Source organism: Eschrichtius robustus, chromosome 2 (genome assembly GCF_028021215.1).
Source record: "Eschrichtius robustus isolate mEscRob2 chromosome 2, mEscRob2.pri, whole genome shotgun sequence".
NCBI classification, from domain to species: domain Eukaryota; kingdom Metazoa; phylum Chordata; class Mammalia; order Artiodactyla; family Eschrichtiidae; genus Eschrichtius; species Eschrichtius robustus.
Genome location: NC_090825.1, coordinates 169226767 through 169247374, shown reverse-complemented (window position 1 = coordinate 169247374; position 20608 = coordinate 169226767). Strand labels below are relative to the sequence as shown.

General features: G+C 40.8%; 1 protein-coding gene across 2 annotated transcripts; it reads right to left on the bottom strand.

Moving 5' to 3' along the window:
- Positions 1-5464: 5464 nt before the first annotated feature.
- On the bottom strand, positions 5465-19344 carry LOC137759980 (zinc finger protein 709-like). 2 transcript variants are annotated; one of them, XR_011073220.1, is made up of 5 exons: positions 19201-19344; positions 12526-12652; positions 12261-12321; positions 9677-11850; positions 5465-8201 (listed from the first exon to the last, which is right to left on the bottom strand). XR_011073220.1 is itself a non-coding variant. In XM_068536818.1 (4 exons), the coding sequence occupies exons 1-4, from the start codon at positions 19201-19203 to the stop codon at positions 9864-9866; spliced, it is 2178 nt and encodes a 725-aa protein (XP_068392919.1). In that variant the 5' UTR covers positions 19204-19344; the 3' UTR covers positions 8445-9863. The 2 variants fall into 2 exon arrangements, 1 of the variants encoding a protein (XP_068392919.1); XM_068536818.1 differs by lacking the exon at positions 5465-8201 and having other exon boundaries at positions 8445-11850.
- Between the last annotated feature and the right edge of the window lie 1264 nt (positions 19345-20608).

Sequence of the window (20608 nt, the reverse complement as noted above, 5' to 3'; positions counted from 1 at the left end):
TTCCCACAGGACACGGGTCAGGAGATCTGCAGAGATTTTCCTGCACCAGGAAAGGGTAGACACCAGCCTCAGCAGCAGAGCGCCAACTCTCGGTGGAGGCAGATACTGAGGTGAGGAAGCCGCGCGTGGTCGGTGCATACGCTGCCAAAAGCACGGGGTAGTATGTGCCAGAGAACAAAGGGAGGGTGGTTTGCTGACAGTGGGGTCTGCCTGAGTGATTACTAGAGTTAGGGCAAGGCAGGGTGTCCCTTTTTGACATTATTGTTTTGAGACTATTGTGGAACTGTGCTTGTTGGTGCAACGCTGTTGTTTATGTGACAACGGGGAATATTGAGTTCGAGGGCGCTGAGCCTCATGACATGGGTTCTGGGTTTTGTCCCTGCTTCACCTCACAGTCACCTGGAGTTACAACAAAGAAAACTGCCAGAGTGAGACAGTGTTGCATTTAAACGTGTTTACTGGTAAGCAGGCACAGGGTATGCTAGAGATGGGAAATATAAGCTGAAAATGGTCTCAATACCGGCTCTGGGAACACATGATGTTGATGCCCAAGGATTAGATTAGGACACACCCAGCCATATTCCACTTGGGGAGGTCTGTTACATGCACCTTTGTGTCAGGCCACAGCATTGCCAAGATATGACCCGAGAAACCTGGAGTCAACTCAGAGGTGGACTCCGAGAGCTCAATTACTTTCTCACCAGTTATGCGAATGACAGCGAGAGCAGATGTAGCCCTGGAGCGTGTTTCCTAAATCAGATTTGGTACCAAGAAAAGTCCTGTTGTGGCCCATGTCCTTTCCTAGTCCTTCCATTCTTCTGAAGAAGGATCCCAGAGGGTAGAAGAAATTGTGGAACATGTAAAAATCAAGGTTTCGGAGAGTTTAACATTCTCCTAGCATGTGAAAGCGTTTTTGTTGCTTTCTATTAGTTATTAAGTGGTATATACTGTTGGGGCCAAAATGTGCCTCAATTTTATATTGATTAATTTGGATTTTTTTTTTTTTGCCACACCATGCGGCACGCGGATCTTCCCCAGCCAGGGATCGAACCTGTGCCCCTGCATTGGGAGCAGGGAGTCTTAACCACTGGACCACCAGGGAAGTCCTAATGTGAATTAAAGTTACTTAAGAAATGGATAGGGGCTTCCCGGGTGGCACAGTGGTTAAGAATCCACCTGCCAATGCCGGGGACACGGGTTCGAGCCCTGGTCTGGGAAGATCCCGCATGCCGCGGAGTAACTAAGCCCGTGTGCCACAACTACTGAGCCTGCGCTCTAGAGACCACAAGCCACAACTACTGAGCCCACGTGCCACAACTACTGAAGCCTGTGGGCCTAGAGCCCGTGCTCCGCAACGAGAAGCCACCACAATGAGAAGCCTGCACACCACGACGAAGAGTAGCCCCCACTCGCGCACAACCGGCCCCCACACACAGCAACAAAGACCCAACGCAGCCAAAAATAAAAAATTAATTAATTTTAAAAAAAGAAAAAAGAAAGAAGAAATGGATAACGTAAGAGGGATACTCTGACTCTTCCTGAAAGCAGGAAAGAAATCTCTTACGTGAAGGGTCTACTGCTTGCATCTGGAGGTAGCAGGATACCCTTATGGCCCAAGATAGAGAATTCTGGTGAAGAAGCCTATAGAAATGAACCCTGTTACTTCTTTAATTCACTACCCCAAGCCCAAACTCTGTTTAGATTCTTCACTAATTGGGCACCCAAAACCTAAGTTTCTTTGTCTTGTCAATTCCACACAAGTTTATTATCTCTGTCTAAAAAGTATAAAAGCTGCCTGCTTTGGCCACTTCTTAGGTACCATTTCTATGGGACTTCCACGTGCATGAATTAAAATGTTTTTTCTCATGTTAATCTGTCTGCTATCAATTTTATTATTAGTTTAGCCACAAGAACTCAACACAGGTAGAGGGAGAAATTTCCCCCTCCTAACAATATATATACTATGTTAAGTGTAGTTGTTAGTTTTCACAAATGTATAGTTATACCACCATCAAGATGGAGGACACTGTCACTCCAAAAGAACACTCTCCTGTTTGTACTGAACCCTTCCCACCCTTAACCACTGATCTGTTTTAGCTTCCTATACCTTTGCCTTTTCCAGAATGTCATACAAATTGACCAGCATATTGCCTTGAGTCCTCATGGAAAATTTGACTCTGTATCTGTAAAACTGCATATTTATACAAACTTTGTGTTCTTCTGAGTTTGCGATTTTTGACATTGCCCAGAAGAGTGGCACACATTATGCTTTGAAAACTGAGAGATTTCATTGTTATCAGCTATATGAATTAAGGTAAGACCCCATGCTTAACTTTCTTCATTTGTATGTGGGAGGAATGATGGGGACAGATCAAATGAGATACTAATAATTGTAAAGTCACATGTCAACACTGCTAAGAAAGCATAAATTAGTACTGAAAAATAAGGGGAGCAAGTCTGAACTTCCACGGCTGTCTAATGAAACCAAACTGTCACCTTTTACCCTACCTTCCATAACATGCGCTGAAAGTGTAAACACGGATATGATCCCTGAAAACAGAAAAAAAATGAGCTTTGAGGGCTTTGTGCATAAACCTCCCAGCTACTCCTCTTATAAGAAGGCATAGAAAATATCCTAGTCTGAGGATGTCAAATATACCTCTTTTCCCACTCCATTCAGATATTACTCAAAATGATACCTCTGATTGCAGCTTACCTCAGTTACTCCTTGGATAATTGCCCTCTAAACAGCCATAGCTATTTTTGGTGTTTCAACCAGGAAATCATATTGGACTTGCACAGATATCACTCTACTCATAGGAAAATGCATGATGAGCTACAGTTGTGCAGATGACCTTTACTCAAACCCAAAGGAACTCGAAAGTTTCATGGGGTACAAATTGTGTCCTTCAGTCTGAATAGCAGCAAAATGATAATGCCAAATCAAAAGGCAATTTCAATTCCCTTCAAGTGCTAATCAGAAACATAAATACTATGAAAACTGATAGCCAAAAGCAATGGGGAAACTCACATCCCAGATACCCATGTCCAAACTCATGATCAAACAGCACATGCACTAAAACTTTTAGCTATGGCTAAAATGAAGATGAACCATGTCTATACCAACCATTGCTGCTAATCCCAAGAATGCAGGACTGAAGTATTGTTTACATCCACATCCAAGCAGTTCCTCAGTATTTTAAGATGTTAGATGGTGGAAAAATGATCAGTGGTGACATCCTCACTCACTGAGGCCACTACCCTCCATAAAAAAGATATACAACATACCCTGCCTTCCCTATCATCTCACCTGTCATCCTTTCCTTTCCTTTCACACACTTACATTCTTTTATAAAAGCAAAGGTTTCTTATTTAACCATCTCTCTTTTCCCACAAAAATATAAGCACCCAGAAGTTCAAGAACTTCTTTTATACTTCCATATCCAGAGCCTAGAGTGCCTGGAAAATTTTTGCTAAACTAGAAATGTTTTTAGTCTACACTGCCTAGCATATGAGGGATGTTGAAAAATTAGCATCAAGAGATTAGTCTCTGAGCAAGAAGGTTTCACTGGACCAGGTATCCTGACTTTTTCCCTTGCTTGGTTTGTGTTCTCTGAAAATTTGTAAGCTTCATTTGACTCATAAAGGAAATAACAAAAGAGAATCTAATTTGCTAAGGAGTTTGTCATTACAAATACATATATTAAGTGTGTACTTCTTTTAAAATCATCCAGTACACTGCAGGAAATATTTCAGTATTTAGACAAGAAAGGCAAAACCTGTTCCAGATGACTGGGAGCTGGCCTCACGCTCCCCAAAAGGCCTAGATATATCCTGTTGAAGAGAAAAATGTGACACACATCCAACATCAGACAAAGCTACTCTGTGACCATGATGGATCAAAACGAAAACAAAGACATTCTATAACCGTATCTCTATAAATAATAAAAGAGAACAGATTCTAAAGTTTTTGTTTTGTTTTGTTTTTTGTTTTTTCTGGCCACACCAGAAAAACAGGATCTTAGTTGCAGCTTGCAGGATCTTAGTTCCCCAACCAGGGACTGAACCGGGGCCCTTGGCAGTGAAAGTGTGGCGTCATAACCACTGGACTGCCAGGGAATTCCCTAAAGATTCTAAATGACCAAAATTCCCCTCTTCTCACTAATGATCGGTACTTCTTAAAAATTAACTTCAGCATCATGCCATTCTTTCTGCCTTGTTAGATAGTAACTATTATGATTACCCATGACAGAATTTAGCTCACTTCCTCACAGCATCCAATGTAGAATAACGTCTTGCTTCCTTGAATAGCAATCAAATCATCTAACACAAGTCAAAATCCAATAGGAAGTCCTCAAGTGCACTGCTACTGTTACACCCCACATTTTGTGGTCATTCCTATTATGAGAACTCATTACACCCCTCCTTCTCCTTGACAACAGACGTGATCATGGTGGTCTTGGCAAAAGGGGACAGAAAACACCATGATTTAAGTGCTTAGTGTTATGAATGAATAAGAAATTTCATGACAGAAATTATAATAAAAGAATAAAAAATAAAAAGTGCCTGAGGTAAAAATACCTGCCCTTGTATGCACAATAATATTGACTCAATGTATAATGATTAGGTGGAGAAAATTACAAGTTGATCTGAAATTCCATAATTACAATGGGATATTTAATATACCCTCTCAGGAAATGTATTTCCTAGCAGATGAGTGCTTGTTAAACAGCTAATAAAATATTTCTAAGAAAAAGCTACAAAAGCACTCATTAGAGAAAATAATGCACATACTTTGAATCTTATACAATCAAAGAGAACTGAAAACATATTCAGGGATTACACTCAGATGTGAGTGAAAGGAAACACTGAGAATCTGCCCGATATGAGGAAGGTGCTGATTCTACATGGAAGGACTGGGTCTGAGCAGTCACTGCACAGTGAAGAACAGGAACAAACTCCCAGGTAGTTCTTTTGGACTGCAACACAAAGGGGAATCAGGAGCACAAAGTCAACAGCAGTATTAACAGACCAAGGTGTTATTACAAATTAGAGCTTATATGAATACAGTCTAGAGAACAGTGTTCAGAGGATATTCTCAACCACGATAGTCTAAATTTCTTGCCAGATGGACACAGTGGGCTTGCAGGAAAATCCAAACTGTGCTGAATCTTCCATGTTGAACTTTGGAAAACACTGTGGAAGCCTACAGCTCTGATCAAATGGAAGTCAAACAGTCTGTGGTGGTTTTGAGGATATTCTCTTTTTTTCCAGTTTTATTGAGATATAACTGACATACAGCGGTGTATAAATTTAAAGTGTACAGTATGATTTAACTTATATACATCATGAAAGGATTATCACAATAAGGTTAGTGAACATCCTTCATTTCATATAGATACAAAATTTTAAAGAAATAGAAAAAATTTTTTTCCTTTTGATGAGAACTCTTAGGATTTACTCTCTTTAACAACTTTCTCATGTTGTACATTACATCCCTAGTACTAATTATTTTATAACAGAAAGTTTGTACCTTTTGACTGCCTTCCTTCAATTCCCCCCTCCCCCTCACACCTTGCTTCTGGTAATCACAAATCTGATCTCTTTATGAGTTTGTTTTTGAAATATAAATGACCTATAACACTATGTTAGTTCCTGTTACACAACATGGTGTTTCAATATTCCTATACATTTCACTATGATCACTAATATAAGATTACTTACAATCTCTCACCATACAAAGATATAATTATTGACTACATTTCCCACACCGTACATTTCATACCTGTGACTCATTTTGCAACTCTAAGTTGCACCTCTTAGTCTCCCTCACCTATTTCTTTCCTCCCTTACCTCTTCCCCCTCTGCCAACTACCTGTTTGACACAGTATCTGTAACTCTGTTTCTATTTTGCTATGTTTGTTCATTTGTTTTTTAGATTCCAAAAGTAAGTGAGATTATACAGTATTTGTCTTTCTCTGTCAGACTTATTTCACTTAGGATAATACCTTCTAGGCCCATCCACAATGTTGCAAATGGCAAAATTTCATTCTTTTTTATGGTTGAGTAATATTCCATTATATATATTATAATATTATAAATATATATAATAATATACATATATATATGGATTAGATTGGTCCTTTTGGGACTGTAATTCCTGAACCTGGATGTCTGTTTCCTTACCAGGTTAGGGAAGTTCTTGGCTATTATGTCTTCAAATATGTTTTCTGCCCATTTTCTCTCCTTTCTTTCTGGGACTCCTATAATGAGAATGTTAGTATGCTTGTTGTTGTCTCAGAAGTCTCTTAAACTGTCATTTAAAAAAAATTCTTTTTCCTTATTTTCTGTTCAGATTGAGTGATTTCCACTACCTTGTCTTCCAGTTTGCTGATTCATTCCTCTGTATCATCTAATCTACTACTGATTCTTTTTAGTGTATTTAAAAATATCACTTACTGTATTCTTCAACTGTTTGGTTCTTTGTATTTTTAAAATTTTTGTTAAAAATGACTAATTTCTCACTCTGTTCACCCATTCTTCTCCCAAGTTCTTTGAGCATCTTTATGATCATTACCTTGAACAAGCAGATTGCTTATTTCTGCTTCCTTAGTTCTACTTCTGGGGTTTTATCTTGTTCCTTGTTTGGAACATATTCCTGTCACCTCACTTTGCCTAATTTGCTTTTTAAATTTCTATGTATTTGGCACATTGCTTGTTTCCAGACCTTGGAGAAGTGGCCTTTTGTAGAAGACGTCCTATGTGTGCAGTGCTCTCTCCTCTGGACACCAGAGCTAGATGCTCTAGGTATGCCCCCTATGTGGGTCCTTCTCGTGTAGCGGGCTGACTAGGCGTGGCTGGCCCTTGGTCCAGTTGGTTGCCAGGTCCTGCCTTGTGCAGAGGTTGCTGACTGTTGGTAGGCAGGGTCAGGACATGAGGTGGCTGGCTATAGAGCCCCAGGGGGTCCGAGGGCCAGTGCTGGCCCACTGGTGGGTGGAGCTAGTTTCCAGGGTGGGAGGTCATGGGCCTGGGACCCCCGAATCTAGTGTCAGCCTGGTGGTGACTGGGCCAAATCCCACAGTGGCTGGCTGAAGGGTCCAAGGTGTCTTAGAGCTGGGGGGTGGGGCTGAGGCTCAGGGGATCCTGGGGTTAATGCCAGCTCACTGATGGGTGGAGCCAGATCCTGAGGTCTTTAGCTGCAGTAAGCTGGGGGTCTCAGAGTTGGTGTCAGACCACTGGTGAGCAGGGCTTATTTCTGTCACAGATGGCTACAAGGTCTGGAGTGTCTCAAAGCTGGTACTGGCCCGCTGGTGAATGGGGCTGTATCCTGGTGTAGGCCCACTCATATATGGGGTTGGGTCCCAACAGCTGGCTGTGGGGCCTCAGGGGCCCCAGGGCCAGTGCCAGGGCAACTGGGGGCTCAACGTGTGTTAAGGCAGCTGGCCATATGGTGGGTGGGGCTGTGTCCCCACCTGGCTAGCTGCTTGGCCTGAGGTATCCCAATACCGGTGCCAACAGGCTGGTGGATAGTGCAGGTCGCTTGTGCTAATAAGCTAGAAGGACGATTCCAAAACCACACTTGTCAGCACCAGTATCCTTGTGGTAGAATGAGCTCCCCCAAAGGGCTGTCACAGTGTCTATGACCCGAGAGTAAGCATCAGTTGCCTCCTGCTTCTCCAGGAGTCTCTCCAAGATCAGCAGGTGGGTCAAACCTAGGCTCCTTTCAAATTACTGCTTTTGCCCTGGATTTTGGAGCACATGAGATGTTATGTGCGTCCCTGAAGGGTGGAGTCTCTATTTCCTACAGCCCTCTGACTCTCCTGAAAGTAAGCCCCGCTGGTCTGCAATGCCAAATGTTCTGCGGGCTTGTCTTTCCAGTGCAGGGCCCCTAGGCTGGGGAGCAAGATGTGGGGTTTGGACCCCCTTGCTCCTTGGGACAACTTCTGCAATTGTAATCATCCTCCTGTTTGTGGGTAATGGGTCTTGACTGTAACGTTTCTCCACACTTCCTACTGGTCTTGTTGTGGGTCCTTCTTCCTATCTTTACTTGTAGAAGATCTTTTCTGCTACTGTTCAGGTCTTTCTCATCAATAGTTGCTTGGTAAACAGTTGTAATTTTGGTGTGCCCATGGGAGGAGGTGAGCTCAGGGTCTTCTTACTCCACCGTCTTGAACTCTCTTCAGTTTTGAGGATATTCCTGACTGGCAGAGCAAAAAATGAGGAAAATGAGCTGGAAGCAAGTGTCTGCAAAGGCCCTATGCTTCTTGTGTGTCTCTTTCCGTACAGGTGGCTCCAAAATCTACCTAATCCTATTTCACATCTGCATTTCAAATTACCTGTAAATTAGGCTTTGGTGAATTCTAACGTGGGACCATAAAAGCAACAGAGTCTAGAAAATGTAGTTCACAACATTACTCACATTGAGATAACAGAGTCAAAAAGGGTCATCACCAACTCTAAATTTTATTGTCCTCTCACAGGTCTCTCTTAATGCAAATTCCATAGCCCAAATCCCAGCCAGAAGGAATGACAAATAACAAATGACAAAAGATGAAAACAATAATTCACATGAGAGTATATGATGAACTTTGCATACTTACAAATATATGCCAACTCATTGTTAGCAAAGAAATGGAATAAAGCTCTTCAGGCCAATGAAAAGTTAGTTTTCTCTTAAGAAATAAAGGTGGAATATGTATATAACGTATAAGGGATGTTGAGTACTTGCCGCAGGAGGCCAGTACAATAAACAAACAAGTACCAAAGTGTCATTTTTCAGTGTTCCCTTATTTGCAGAAAAGTATTATATAAAAATTAAACCCACTTACATATTAGAAATATACTTCAATTCACCCATGGATCAAAGAGTCTTCAAAATAAAAACAAAAATTTTACTGAGTAAAGGATAAAATTACCTATTAAACTTAGGAATGACTGCCTAAAGGGTACCTACAGAATTATCTTACCTCAATATTTACTTGCAAAAGTAAGTACTACTCCATACAACAGAAAATAACTTTAAGAATGTGCCACTGATAAGGACAATATATGTTTAAAGTTTATAACACTTCTTCCATATTGTAACCTTGAGTATTCTACATGAATTAATTTGTACCAGGCTTACCCATATTACTTATATTAACATGAATTTTTTCCAGTGCAGTTTTCACATGACTACAAAAATATTTGTTTCAACTGAATAGTTTGTTTTACTTTTCAGTTACATGGTATCTATCCAGTGTACATTCTCACATGGTTTTGTAAGGATGTAGGGCAAATGAAGGTTTTCATATATTGTTTACATTTAACAGAATTCTCTCTAGAGTGAGTTCTTTCCCAAGAAAACGGGACTGAAGACTTCCCCAATTCCTCACACTTACATGGTGTGCACCGTCTTGTGTCCTTAAAATGTTGTGTGATAAAGGCTTTCCAATATTCCTTATGTTCAGTTTCTGGTAAGAGTTCTTTCATGTATTTGAACATAATAGGAATTGCTGAGGGCTTTACCATATAGTTTGCATTCACAGGGTTTCTCTCCAGTGTGAATTCTATTTTTTGTATTCAGAATGAACTGGGAAAATTGAAGGTTCTCCTACATTCCTGACATTAATAGGCCTACTTTCCATTATGAGTGTTTTCATGGTTTTGAACAGAACTGGGACAATCGAAGGCTTACCTATAATTTTCACATTCGTGTGGTTTCTCTCCAGTGTGAGTTCTTTCATGATTTCATAATGAACTGAAGAAATCGAAGGCCTTCCCACATTCCTTACATTATTAGCTCCATCTCCAGTGTGCTTCACCACGTCTTGAAAATTTAGTGATAGAACTGAAGGCTTTCCCACTTTCTTACATTCGTAGCACTACTCTCCAACATGAGTTCTTTCATGGTTTCGTAAAGAACGGAGATGACTGAAGGCTTTGCTACAATTCTTACATTCATACTGTTTCTCTCCAGTGTGAGTTCTTTCATGGTTTCGTAATGAACTGGGACAATCGAAGGCTTTCCCACATTTCTTACATGTATAAGGTCCAACTCCAGTGTGCTTTATCATGTGTAAACGAAATTTTGAGAGAAAAATGAATGCTTTCCCACATTCCTTACATTCATAGGGTTTCTCTCCACTATGAGTTCTTTCATGACTTCGAAGGGAACTGAGATAACTGACGGCTTTACCACATTGTTTACATTGGTAGGGTTTCTCCCCAGTATGACTTCTTTCATGTTTTTGAAGGAAACTGGGATAACTGAAGGCTTTACCACATTCCTTACATGCATGAGGTTTCTCTCCAGTATGAGTTCTTTCATGTCTTCGAAGGGACCTAGGAGTACTGAAGGCTTTACAACATTCCTTACATTCATAGGGTTTTTCTACACTGTGAATCCTTTCATGACTTCGAAAGTAATTGGGACAATCAAAGACTTTCCCACACTCCTTACATTTATAAGGTCCATCTCCAGTGTGCTTCATCACGTGTCTTTGAAATTTGGTGAGAGAACTGAAGGTTTTCCCACATTCTTTACATTCATAAGGTTTCTCTCCACCATGACTTCTTTCATGTTTTCGACAGGAATTTGGACAACTGAAGGCTTTACCACATTTTTTACATTCATAGGGCTTTTCTCCACTGTGTCTCCTTTCATGGCTTTGAAAGGATCTGGGACAACTGAAGGTTTTACCACATTGCCTACACTCATAGGGTTTCTCTCCACTGTGACTTTTTTCATGTCTGCGAATGGAAGTGGGCCAACTGAAAGTTTTCCCACATTGTTTACATTTATAAGGCTTCTCTCCTGTGTGAGTCCTTACATGTATTTGAAATGAACTGGGAGTAATGAATGCTTTCTCACATTCCTTACATTTATAAGGTCCATCTCCAGAGTGACTTATCATGTGTGCTCGAAGGCTTGAGAGAAAAATAAAACCTTTTCCACATTCCTTACATTCATAGGGTTTCTCTCCAGTATGAGTTCTTTCATGTTTTCGAAGAGAACTGGAATAACTGAATGCTTTACTACATTTTTTACATTCATAGAATTTCTTTCCATCGTGATTTCTTTCATGGTTTTGTATTCCTATACGGGAAATAAAAGCTTTACCACATTGCTTACATTCATAGGGTTTCTCTCCTGTGTGAGTCCTTTCATGTGTTTGAAAAGTTCGACTATATCTAAAGGTTTTTCCACATTGTTTACATTGATAGGGTTTCTCTCCCATGTGGGTTTTTTCATGTATTTGTAGTGCACTTAAAAAAATAAAGACTTTCCCACATTCCTTACATTTATAAGGAGCATCTCCGGTGTGTGTTATCATGTGTCTCCGAAAGGTTGTGAGCCACTTAAAGGGTTTCCCACATTCCTTACATTTATAAGGAGTATCTCCAGTGTGCGTTATCATGTGTCTTTGAAAGGTTGTGAGCCACATAAAGGATTTCCCACATTCTTTACATTCATAGGGCTTTTCTCCTGTATGAATCCTTTTATGTGTTTTAAAGGATGTGCGAAAACGAAAAGCTTTCCCACATTCCTTACATTTATAGTTCTCCTGTCCACTGTGTTTTCTTTCATGTTTTTCAAAACACTGAAGATAACTGAAGGCTTTACCACATTCCTTACATTTATATGGCTTCTCTTCATATTTCTGATACTCATACAGTTTGTGTCCACTATGATGGTTGATATGCCTATTAAGGGATGAATGATGCATAAAGACTTTTCCACATGCACTGCATTCATGTAGTTTCACTCTAGTAGTTTTCTTGTTCAGACTGAGTTTTGGAATAAGGCTGACGTTTCCTGTACATTGACTACCCTCTTTAATTTCACAGAGTCTCTCTACAACATGACTTCTGTAAAAAATGAGAATCACGTTAGTAATGATTTCTTTACCAACAATTTAATATTTATTAGTAGGATATTTGAACTACATTTTTATGATCTATAGCAAAAGTGTAGGTTATCTCCCTTGTCTGAATTGTTTTTGATTGAATATAAGAAATGACTTGCAAGAAGACTTCACTCTTGGAATTATCAAAACATTGATATTCACATATAGGGCTTGTTAATACTGTTTCCAAGAGAACTATTTTCCAAACACTAAACATCTATGTCACATATTAGAAAGTATTTGGGGGAAAATTTTTCTGAGAATAAATAAATGTGAAGCAGGCATTATGTGTTTAGGTCCCTTCTTTTAAAATTTCATCACATACCAGGACCCTCATATAAGGCACTACTTTCTGTTGTGAGTGTGACTTACCTTAGTTTTCTCCCCTGGTTTTTGTACTGACCTTCAATGTCATGATCCTCCCATTTTTTCCCTAAATTGCAGATGAAGAAAAACGATTCCAAAATATTAGAAATTATAGAACAATTATTAGATTCTATATTCATTGTTGGCTGTGACCAGGCCTAGTTTATATACCAACATCCTCCCTTCCACATAGGACATCTTGGAAGACCATCAATGAACAAGAAACATTTGTTCCCTAATTGACAAAGTAAAGGAAAGCTGTCACCCTTACCTACTGAGGCCAGGTTTCTGAAGGTTTCCCGCATCACATCTCTGTAGAGTTTCCTCTGTGAAGGATTCAGTAAAGCCCACTCCTCCAGGGTGAAATTCACAGCCACATCTTCAAAGGCTACCGAGTCCTAAAATACCCCAAATATGTGTATAGCAGGATGCATGACACTGACAGGACTAGACATCTATACACCATTTTTGTTTTGTTTTGTTTTGTGTTTATTTTTGGCTGTGTTGGGTCTTCGTTGCTGCGTGTGGGCTTTCTCTAGTTGCAGCAAGCAGGGGCTACTCTTCATTGCAGTGTGCAAGCTTCCCATTGTGGTGGCTTCTCTTGTTGCAGAGCACAGGCTCTAGGCGCACAGGCTTCAGTAGTTGTGGCATGCGGGCTCTAGAGCGCAGGCTCAGTAGTTGTGGCACACAGGCTTAGTTGCTCCGTGGCACGTGGGATCTTCCTGGGCCAGGGATCGAACCCGTGTCCCCTGCATTGGCAGGCAGTTTCTTAACCGCTGTGCCACCAGGGAAGCCCTATACACTATTTATATGAAGGTTATGTATGATTCTGTCATATCCAAACATTTATTCTATGACTTGATTATCAGCAACTTACTCTGTCTATACTTCCTCACAAATTTAGCAGCATAATGAACATGGAAATATTTACTCTGATCACATTACATCTCATTTCTCACTAACAGCAGGGTCCAGAACATGTTGGGAAATGACAGACATGATATACAAATGAAACAAATGTTCCCATTTTAAGACCATCAATACCTTGTGAGGAAAAACTCTTTCATCTCCTTCCTTTTACGTACCATTTATAGCATTTATGAGGCAGAGGGTCAAATCTGCACAAACTTTTATGAATAAGAACATAGTGCTGAACTAGAAGCTTTTTTTTCTACTCCCATCACCAAACAAAAGAGTCCAAGAAAACTGTAAAACTTTTAATAGGACCCAGCTGGCCAATTTGGCAGTAAAGTAATCCAGGCCTTTATAAGTAGTCAGATGTAGATGACAGAAAGAAAATACTCTTGTGGGGAAATAGTGCTGTTAACTTGTGTAACATTTACCACAGACTCAGTTTTTCCTTTCTCTTTGTTTGATCTGATGCACTAGAAAGTTAATTGGCATTTACAGTTAAATGGCGCAGACAGTAGGAAGATAGCATGAAAACACAGACCACAAAATTCCTATACTCATGTGCCTCAGGGCTGCTTAGAGGCATACATAGGCACACAGAGTGAGACAATATGCCAGAAGAGCTCTTTATGGCAGATCTAGAACACAGTGTCCTGTGTCTTTCTAACCTTGAGGAACAGATTAAGAGTTGTAGATTGCAAGTGCATTCACTGAAAATCACAAGGGTTTGATGGTGAATCTGCCCATAAGTATGAAATACACAAAGGATTCAACAGTGCTTTCCCCCTAAAGAACATAAAATCTCCATTTTCAAATTGCAGGAGGAAGTTATTTCCTGACCAGCCACTCTAGAGGCTGCCCTGCCAACTTCTCTAATTTCCAAGCTCCCACAAGGTTTACAGGAACATGACAGCTTGACCCCTGGGGATAGGAATCCCTTTGCTGATGACAGCACACATTGCCAATAGTGTATGAAAGGTTTTATTACCTAAATAATTGAGGTATCTGAGGAAAGTAAGGCAGGCCTCTCCAGAGCTTTCAAGAAGTGGTTTCACAAGCAAGGAAAGGTAATTGGACTTTTTAAAAACTGAAGTTAGGGGCTGGGTTAGGATGAGGGTTCACACACAAGAGCAGGATCTTAAGAGGATTGAATCTCTTGCCAGTGCCAATGGAAGAAGGACTAAGGCTTTCTGACCACTTTGTATAGATGTGGGTAAAAGGGTAAAGAGAATGAATGAGGTTTTAAAGCAGTCAGCAATCAATCATCAAAAATTGAAGACAGAGACTTACAGGTTCTAATCTGGCATTTAAGGAACTTAGAAGTCATCATTCCTGGCCTCAAAGAAAAAAAATGAAAAAAACTTGAACAAGTCTTCTTAGACCCATCAGAGCATTGAGGTCACAGGCAAAACACTCTCTCTAAAACTGGGAAAGAAGAAATAAAGATGGCATGTAAAAATAAGCACCAGGGGCTTCCCTGGTGGTCCAGTGGTTAAGACTTCACCTTCCAATGCAGGGGGTGTGGGTTTGATCCCTGGTTGGGGAGCTAAGATCCCATATGCCTCGCAGCCAAAAAATCAAAACATAAAAACAGAAATAATATCGTAACAAAATTTAATAAAGACTTTACAAAATGTCCACATCAAAAAAAGTAATAATAATAATAATAAATACCAAATACTCTGTTCTTCACAAGGCCTGTACTGAAAACAATATATTTCACCAGAGGCTAACACAAAGCCAAAAAAAAAAAAAAAAAACAAAACAAACAAGACAGAACACAATATCCATGAACTGTAGAGCAATGACAGAAGGTTTAAAATACACAAAATGGGAATATCTAAAAAAACAAAAAAAGATACATAGAAAGGAACAGAAAAAATGAGTGAAGTAATAATCATTGAGATTTTCCTAAAATTAATCATAAATGGCATGCTGTAGATCCAAAAAGCTTAAAGAACACTACATGTCAAAAATGCATACCAAGTATATCATATTCTAACTAGAGAAAAATCAAAGAGAAAGAGAATATAGTGAAAAAAAGCCAGAGGGGAAACCCACCTTACTTATAGAGAAAAAAGATTAGAATTAAATCAGACTTCTTTTCAGAAACCATGCAAGCAGGAAGAGAGTAGAGTGAAATATTTAAATTTTTAAAAGAAAAAACCACTCTTCTACTTTTCAAAACCAAAAGCTGGTCCACAGAAAATATTAATTATAATAAAATTGATTGACATCTAGTCAAGATAACGGAGAAGAGAAGGCAAAACAGAAATAATATCAGAAATGAAAGGAGGGGGGAAATGAACATAAAAAGATTTGATACAATTCAACAGCCATTTATGGTTAACAAACTAATAATAGAAGGGAACTCTCTGTTCTTGAGAAAAACATCTACAGGACACCTGCAGCTAACATCATACTTAGATACAACACCAAAAACAAACAAACAAACAAACAAACCAAGAAGGGAAAAAATGATAAGTCTCACTTTATTAAAAGGAAAATTCCTGTGCTGGGAAAGTGTTAAGAGAATGAAAAGACAAGTCACAGACTAGGAGAATGTCTTTGTAACACACATATCTGATAAATGACTGGTATCCAGAATATACATAGAATTCTTGGGGACTTCCCTGGCGGCGCAGTGGATAAGACTCTGTGCTCCCAATGCAGAGGGCCCGAGTTCAATCCCTGGTCAGGGCACTAGATCCCAAATGCATGCCACAACTAAGAGTTCGCATGCCACAACTAAGGAGCCCGTGTACCACAACTAAGGAGCTCTGGAGCCACAACTAAGGAGCCCTGGAGGCACAACTAAGAAGCCCATGTGCCACAACTAAGGAGCCCGTGAGCTGCAACTAAGACCCACTGCAACCAAATAAATAATTCTTAAAAAACCCCAAAACAAAATATATATATAATTCTTAAAACTCAACAGTAAGAAGACAAACAACTCAATTAAAAATGGGAAAAAGAAAAAAAAAATGGGAAAAAGAAAAAAAAATGGGAAAAAGATCTGAACAGACAACACACCAAACAAGATATACAGATGGGAAATAAGCAATATGAAAACATGCTCAACAAATGTCTTTGGGAAATTACAAAAAAACCAACAATGATATGTCACTACACACTTATTAAATGGCTAAATTCAAAACACTCAGAACACCAGCTATTAGTGAAGATGTGAAGCTGCTGGTAATCATTCCTTGGTGGTGGGAATGAAATTTGGTATGCCTACATTGGAAGATAAGAATTTTCCATGAATACTTAATATACTCTTATACATATAGTAAGATCCAGCAATCACATTCCTTGGTAGAGACCTAAATTAGTGGAAACCTTAAGTACACACAAAAGCCTAAACATGAATGTTTCTAGGTGTTTTATTCATAACGGGCAAGAGTTAGAGTTAAGCATGATGTCCTTCAAGAGTCGAATGGATAAACAATCAGTGTCATTCCCACTGTAGTAAGATGAAATATTGTTCAGTGAAAAAATGAAATGAGGTATCAAGCCATGAAAACACATGAAGGAATCTTAAAAGTACATTGCTAAGTGAAAGAAGCCAATCTGACAAGGCAACACAAGATTCCAAGTATATGACATTCTGGAAAAGACATTATTATGAGCCAGAAAAAGATCTTTGGTTCTGAAGGATTTGGGGGTTGAAGGGAGAGATGAATGAATAGATGAAGCATAAGGGACTTTGAGGGAAGTGAAACTACTCTATAGGATATAGAAATGATGGATACGTGTCAATAAACATTTACCAAAACCCATAGATCCTATAACACAAAGAGTCATTGATAATAAAAACTGTGGACTTTAATGCATCACTATTGGTTCAGTAATTGTTATAAATGTACTGTGGTAATACAAGATGTATAAAACAGTGCAAACTGTGTGGATGCAGAGGGGTTATGTGGGAACTACTAAGGAAAAGAATTACAGGACCACAATATTCAAGAGATAAAGGAATCCAAAGGAAAGAAAAGCAAATATTTGAATCAGTTGAGATAAGCACACTGCTTCCCTACCGTTCAAAACGAAAATCCACATTCAGAAAGTTAAATACATTCTTAAAGTTGTGGTCCAGACACTCCCAACTGAGATAGAACCCCTAGAAGTGAGTCAGTCCCTGGTGAAGAAGGGTAGGGACCCAAAATTAACTCGGGCAGCTGCACATACTCTTCTCTTGCCTGGCCACGTGCGAGCCCTTCCTCCCCCAGGCTTCCATTCTCACAAGTGAGGAATTTCTCAGCAGGTTCCGACCCAAATGAACTCCCAAATTCATAAACCCTTTGTCAAGGAGACAGGACACCAACCTCCATAGACTTTCCTGTGCGCAAATTACACTGAATGCGCCAACATTATGGATGCAACACTTAGCCATACATCTGCACCTGAAGAAACCACTATTACAACTGCAGAAAGAAATCACCGAATCTCCTCCACCTCCCCAGGAGCACCTGAACTCCCACCTTTCCAGGGCTCTGTACCTTCTCTCAGCATAAAGACTCCTTCTGTAGTGGGTGTGAGCAGGTGGGAAACCTACAAGGAGAGGTTTCCCAGGAAGAACCAATTGGCCTTCACTTCTACCTCTCTGCGCATGCTCAGAGAGGGCCTTGGTTTAGCTCACCCACCACAGGCCATACTCAACACTGGAGTTACTTGGCACCACTATTACATTTTAATGACACAAACACACTGACCAATCCAGCAAATTCACTCAGACTCAGTGTTTATGTGGAAAGGAGGAAAGAAAACTGGAACGCACTTTACTAGTTCAACCAGAAAATCCCAAATATATATTCCTTTCAGCAAAGATGTCAGTTAATTATTATTTCATGGCAAGACTTGTTTTGTAATTAATTAATCATACTTGAACACTTCTGGTCTGCAAGTCTAAACCCTGGAATTTCATTTGAAATCATCCAAAAGTAATGAACAGCCCTCTGAAACAACTACAGTCAGGGTAAGAGGGAGTGAAACCAGTATCTTAAGTGAAATGCAATACTGGAACCTTTCTTTTCACCCCTGAAATTCACCTCTTTTTTCGCCTCTTTGGAAATGTTTTATGCTATCTTTCAAGCCTATTGATTAAATTAAAATGTATTTACCCCTACTGAAAACGGACACTTAAATAAAGCAATAAATCTTTTCAGGTCAACAAAAGCAGGGAGGCGCAAGGCTGACACAACAGATCACCCAGGAAAGTTTCAAAACGGAACCTCCAACCAAAGGATTTTCCGTAGGATGTCTGGGCCCAGGAAAGATCCTGGGACGAGAGGCACAAGGATTTCATACAACATAGTACCAGGCGGTCATTCTCGGCTTTCCTCTCATGTAAAATACACACAAAAAAATAAAGCTTTCAAAAACAGCCCATCCGTGGCTCTACTTAAGAAGGATAAACAATTAAAATATTGAGGCTATTTGAAATGCACCACGGCGGACGAACAGTAGAATATGCTGTGAATCAGAGAGAGGAAGCTGGCGTTTGGGAATGCGAAAGGGATTTGGAAATTTAGGGATTTATCGCCAACCCTAGGAAGAGCTACGCTGGTAAAACGGTTGTGGATTTGAGACCCCGCTCCCCCCAAATATGAAAAACTCAAGAGAAAACATGTCGCGCTGGGGAGAAAGGAGGGAAGGGGGACCTCACACACCACAGCTCCTCCCATGCATAAAGCCCAGACCCCGAGTCTAACGACCCTCCCGCGGTCACCGCACAACCTGGGGGAGACGCGGGGCTGCGGGCGCAGAGCTGCGCAGAGAGGCTCCGGGGTCAGGGCCGACGTCGCCGCGCACCAAGGGATGGGACAGGACGGCCGGGGTCCCGGCTGCCGGCCCCGCCTCGCCCCCACGCTGCGAGCCGGAGCGGACTGAGGTCCGAGCGGCGCCCCGGGTGGACTCGGGCCAGCGGACTCCGAAGTTGACCGCGGGGAGGCCCGGGTCCCGCCATGGCCGCTTCCGGCCCGTTCCCACCAGCCCCTCCTCACCGTCTCCACACCCAGGGAAGCACACTCACCATTTCTAGGTTTCCGGGGTCTCCCTGAATCCTTCCTACAACTCCCACGACCCGTGTAGATCACAGCACAACAGAGCCTGCGGCAGAGAAAAAAGACCACTACGGGATGATGAGCACCCACGAGCAAAGCCAGAGCGATTAGCTACGGCCCTTCCGTTGAGGGCGTCACCCCACCCACCGGCCCCAGCGACCTCCGTGATTGGACAGTTCCCAAGGCCGCGCCCCCTCGTGGCTGAGTGACAGCGAGGCGGGAGGGCGCTTGGCTCAGGCGAAGCGGCTTCAGCCGTTGGTGGTAACCTGTCTCCGCGGGAATATTTGAATTTAAACAGAGCTTATTCCTGTCCTAAGGCTGACTCTGTAGTCTTCCCGCAGCTTGGTCGGAACACGAGGTCACAGGTGTGCACAGGGAATTCCTCATTCAGTTTGAAGATGAAGCAAGTATAGACAAGAGGGCGCCCAGACCAGGACAAACTGCAGCAAGAGGGCTTGGTGTAACTGGAACTGTGACCCTTGTTTAGAAACGTAGCCACTTCAGTGTGACATCACTATCTGTAATAAAGAGTCAGGCTCCATTTTAATCTTTGTAATTTGACAGCCTTAAGCCTTCTACCCATCTCTTCCCCACCCCCACTCATTTGAGAAGAATCCCAGAGCGCTTGGCTCTCTCTGGTGGGGAGTTTGAACCCCGCAGTCCTAGCTGGGCGAAGGGACTCTTCTCTAAGCAGAGGGTGTGAGATGTGTCATTAAACTATCAGGTTTCATTAAATTCACATTTTACACTGGAAGGAAATTTATTTTAGATCAATGTTAGCTTGTGTCCCTAGAGAATTTTGAAATGTAAAAAGCTGTAAGATCCTTAAGGCAACTGAATTCCTATTTTCACTAAAATAACAAAAACAACAATAACAAACCGTAATGTAAATGTGAGATGCACCTGGAATCTCTTTTACCCCTCCAAGCTCTACTTTGAGGTATAATTGACTAATACAGTGGTCTAATTTGAGGATGTCAATACGATGATTTGAGATACTTATACTGTATTGTATAAATGAAATTTGCTAAGAGAGTGGATCTTAAGAGTTCTCAACACACAACACACACACACACACACACACACATACACGATAACAATTTGAGGTGATGGATGTGTTAAATAACCTGGAAACTCTTAGATGTCTAAGAGCCTGAATTGCTTGCATTGCAAAACTCTTAATGCATTTATCCACTTATTTGAACGCTTTATTGAGATACAACACACATACTATACAATGGACCCTTTAATGTCTATAACTCACTGGTTTTCAGTGAAACCAAATTCCCCTAAAACAAAGTTCCCTTACTGGGTTTATGATTAATCTCTTTATCCAAAACTTTATTCCCTTTCTCGTCCCCTCTGACCTAATCAACT

What these genes read in the sequence shown, in the direction of transcription:
- LOC137759980 (XM_068536818.1), bottom strand. An exon ending in CAGAAACCTGGCCTCAGTAG is followed by an intron (nt 12,322 to 12,525) that starts GTAAGGGTGACA and finishes TCTGCAATTTAG; the next exon opens with GGAAAAAATGGGAGGATCAT. An exon ending in AACCAGGGGAGAAAACTAAG is followed by an intron (nt 11,851 to 12,260) that starts GTAAGTCACACT and finishes CATTTTTTACAG; the next exon opens with AAGTCATGTTGTAGAGAGAC.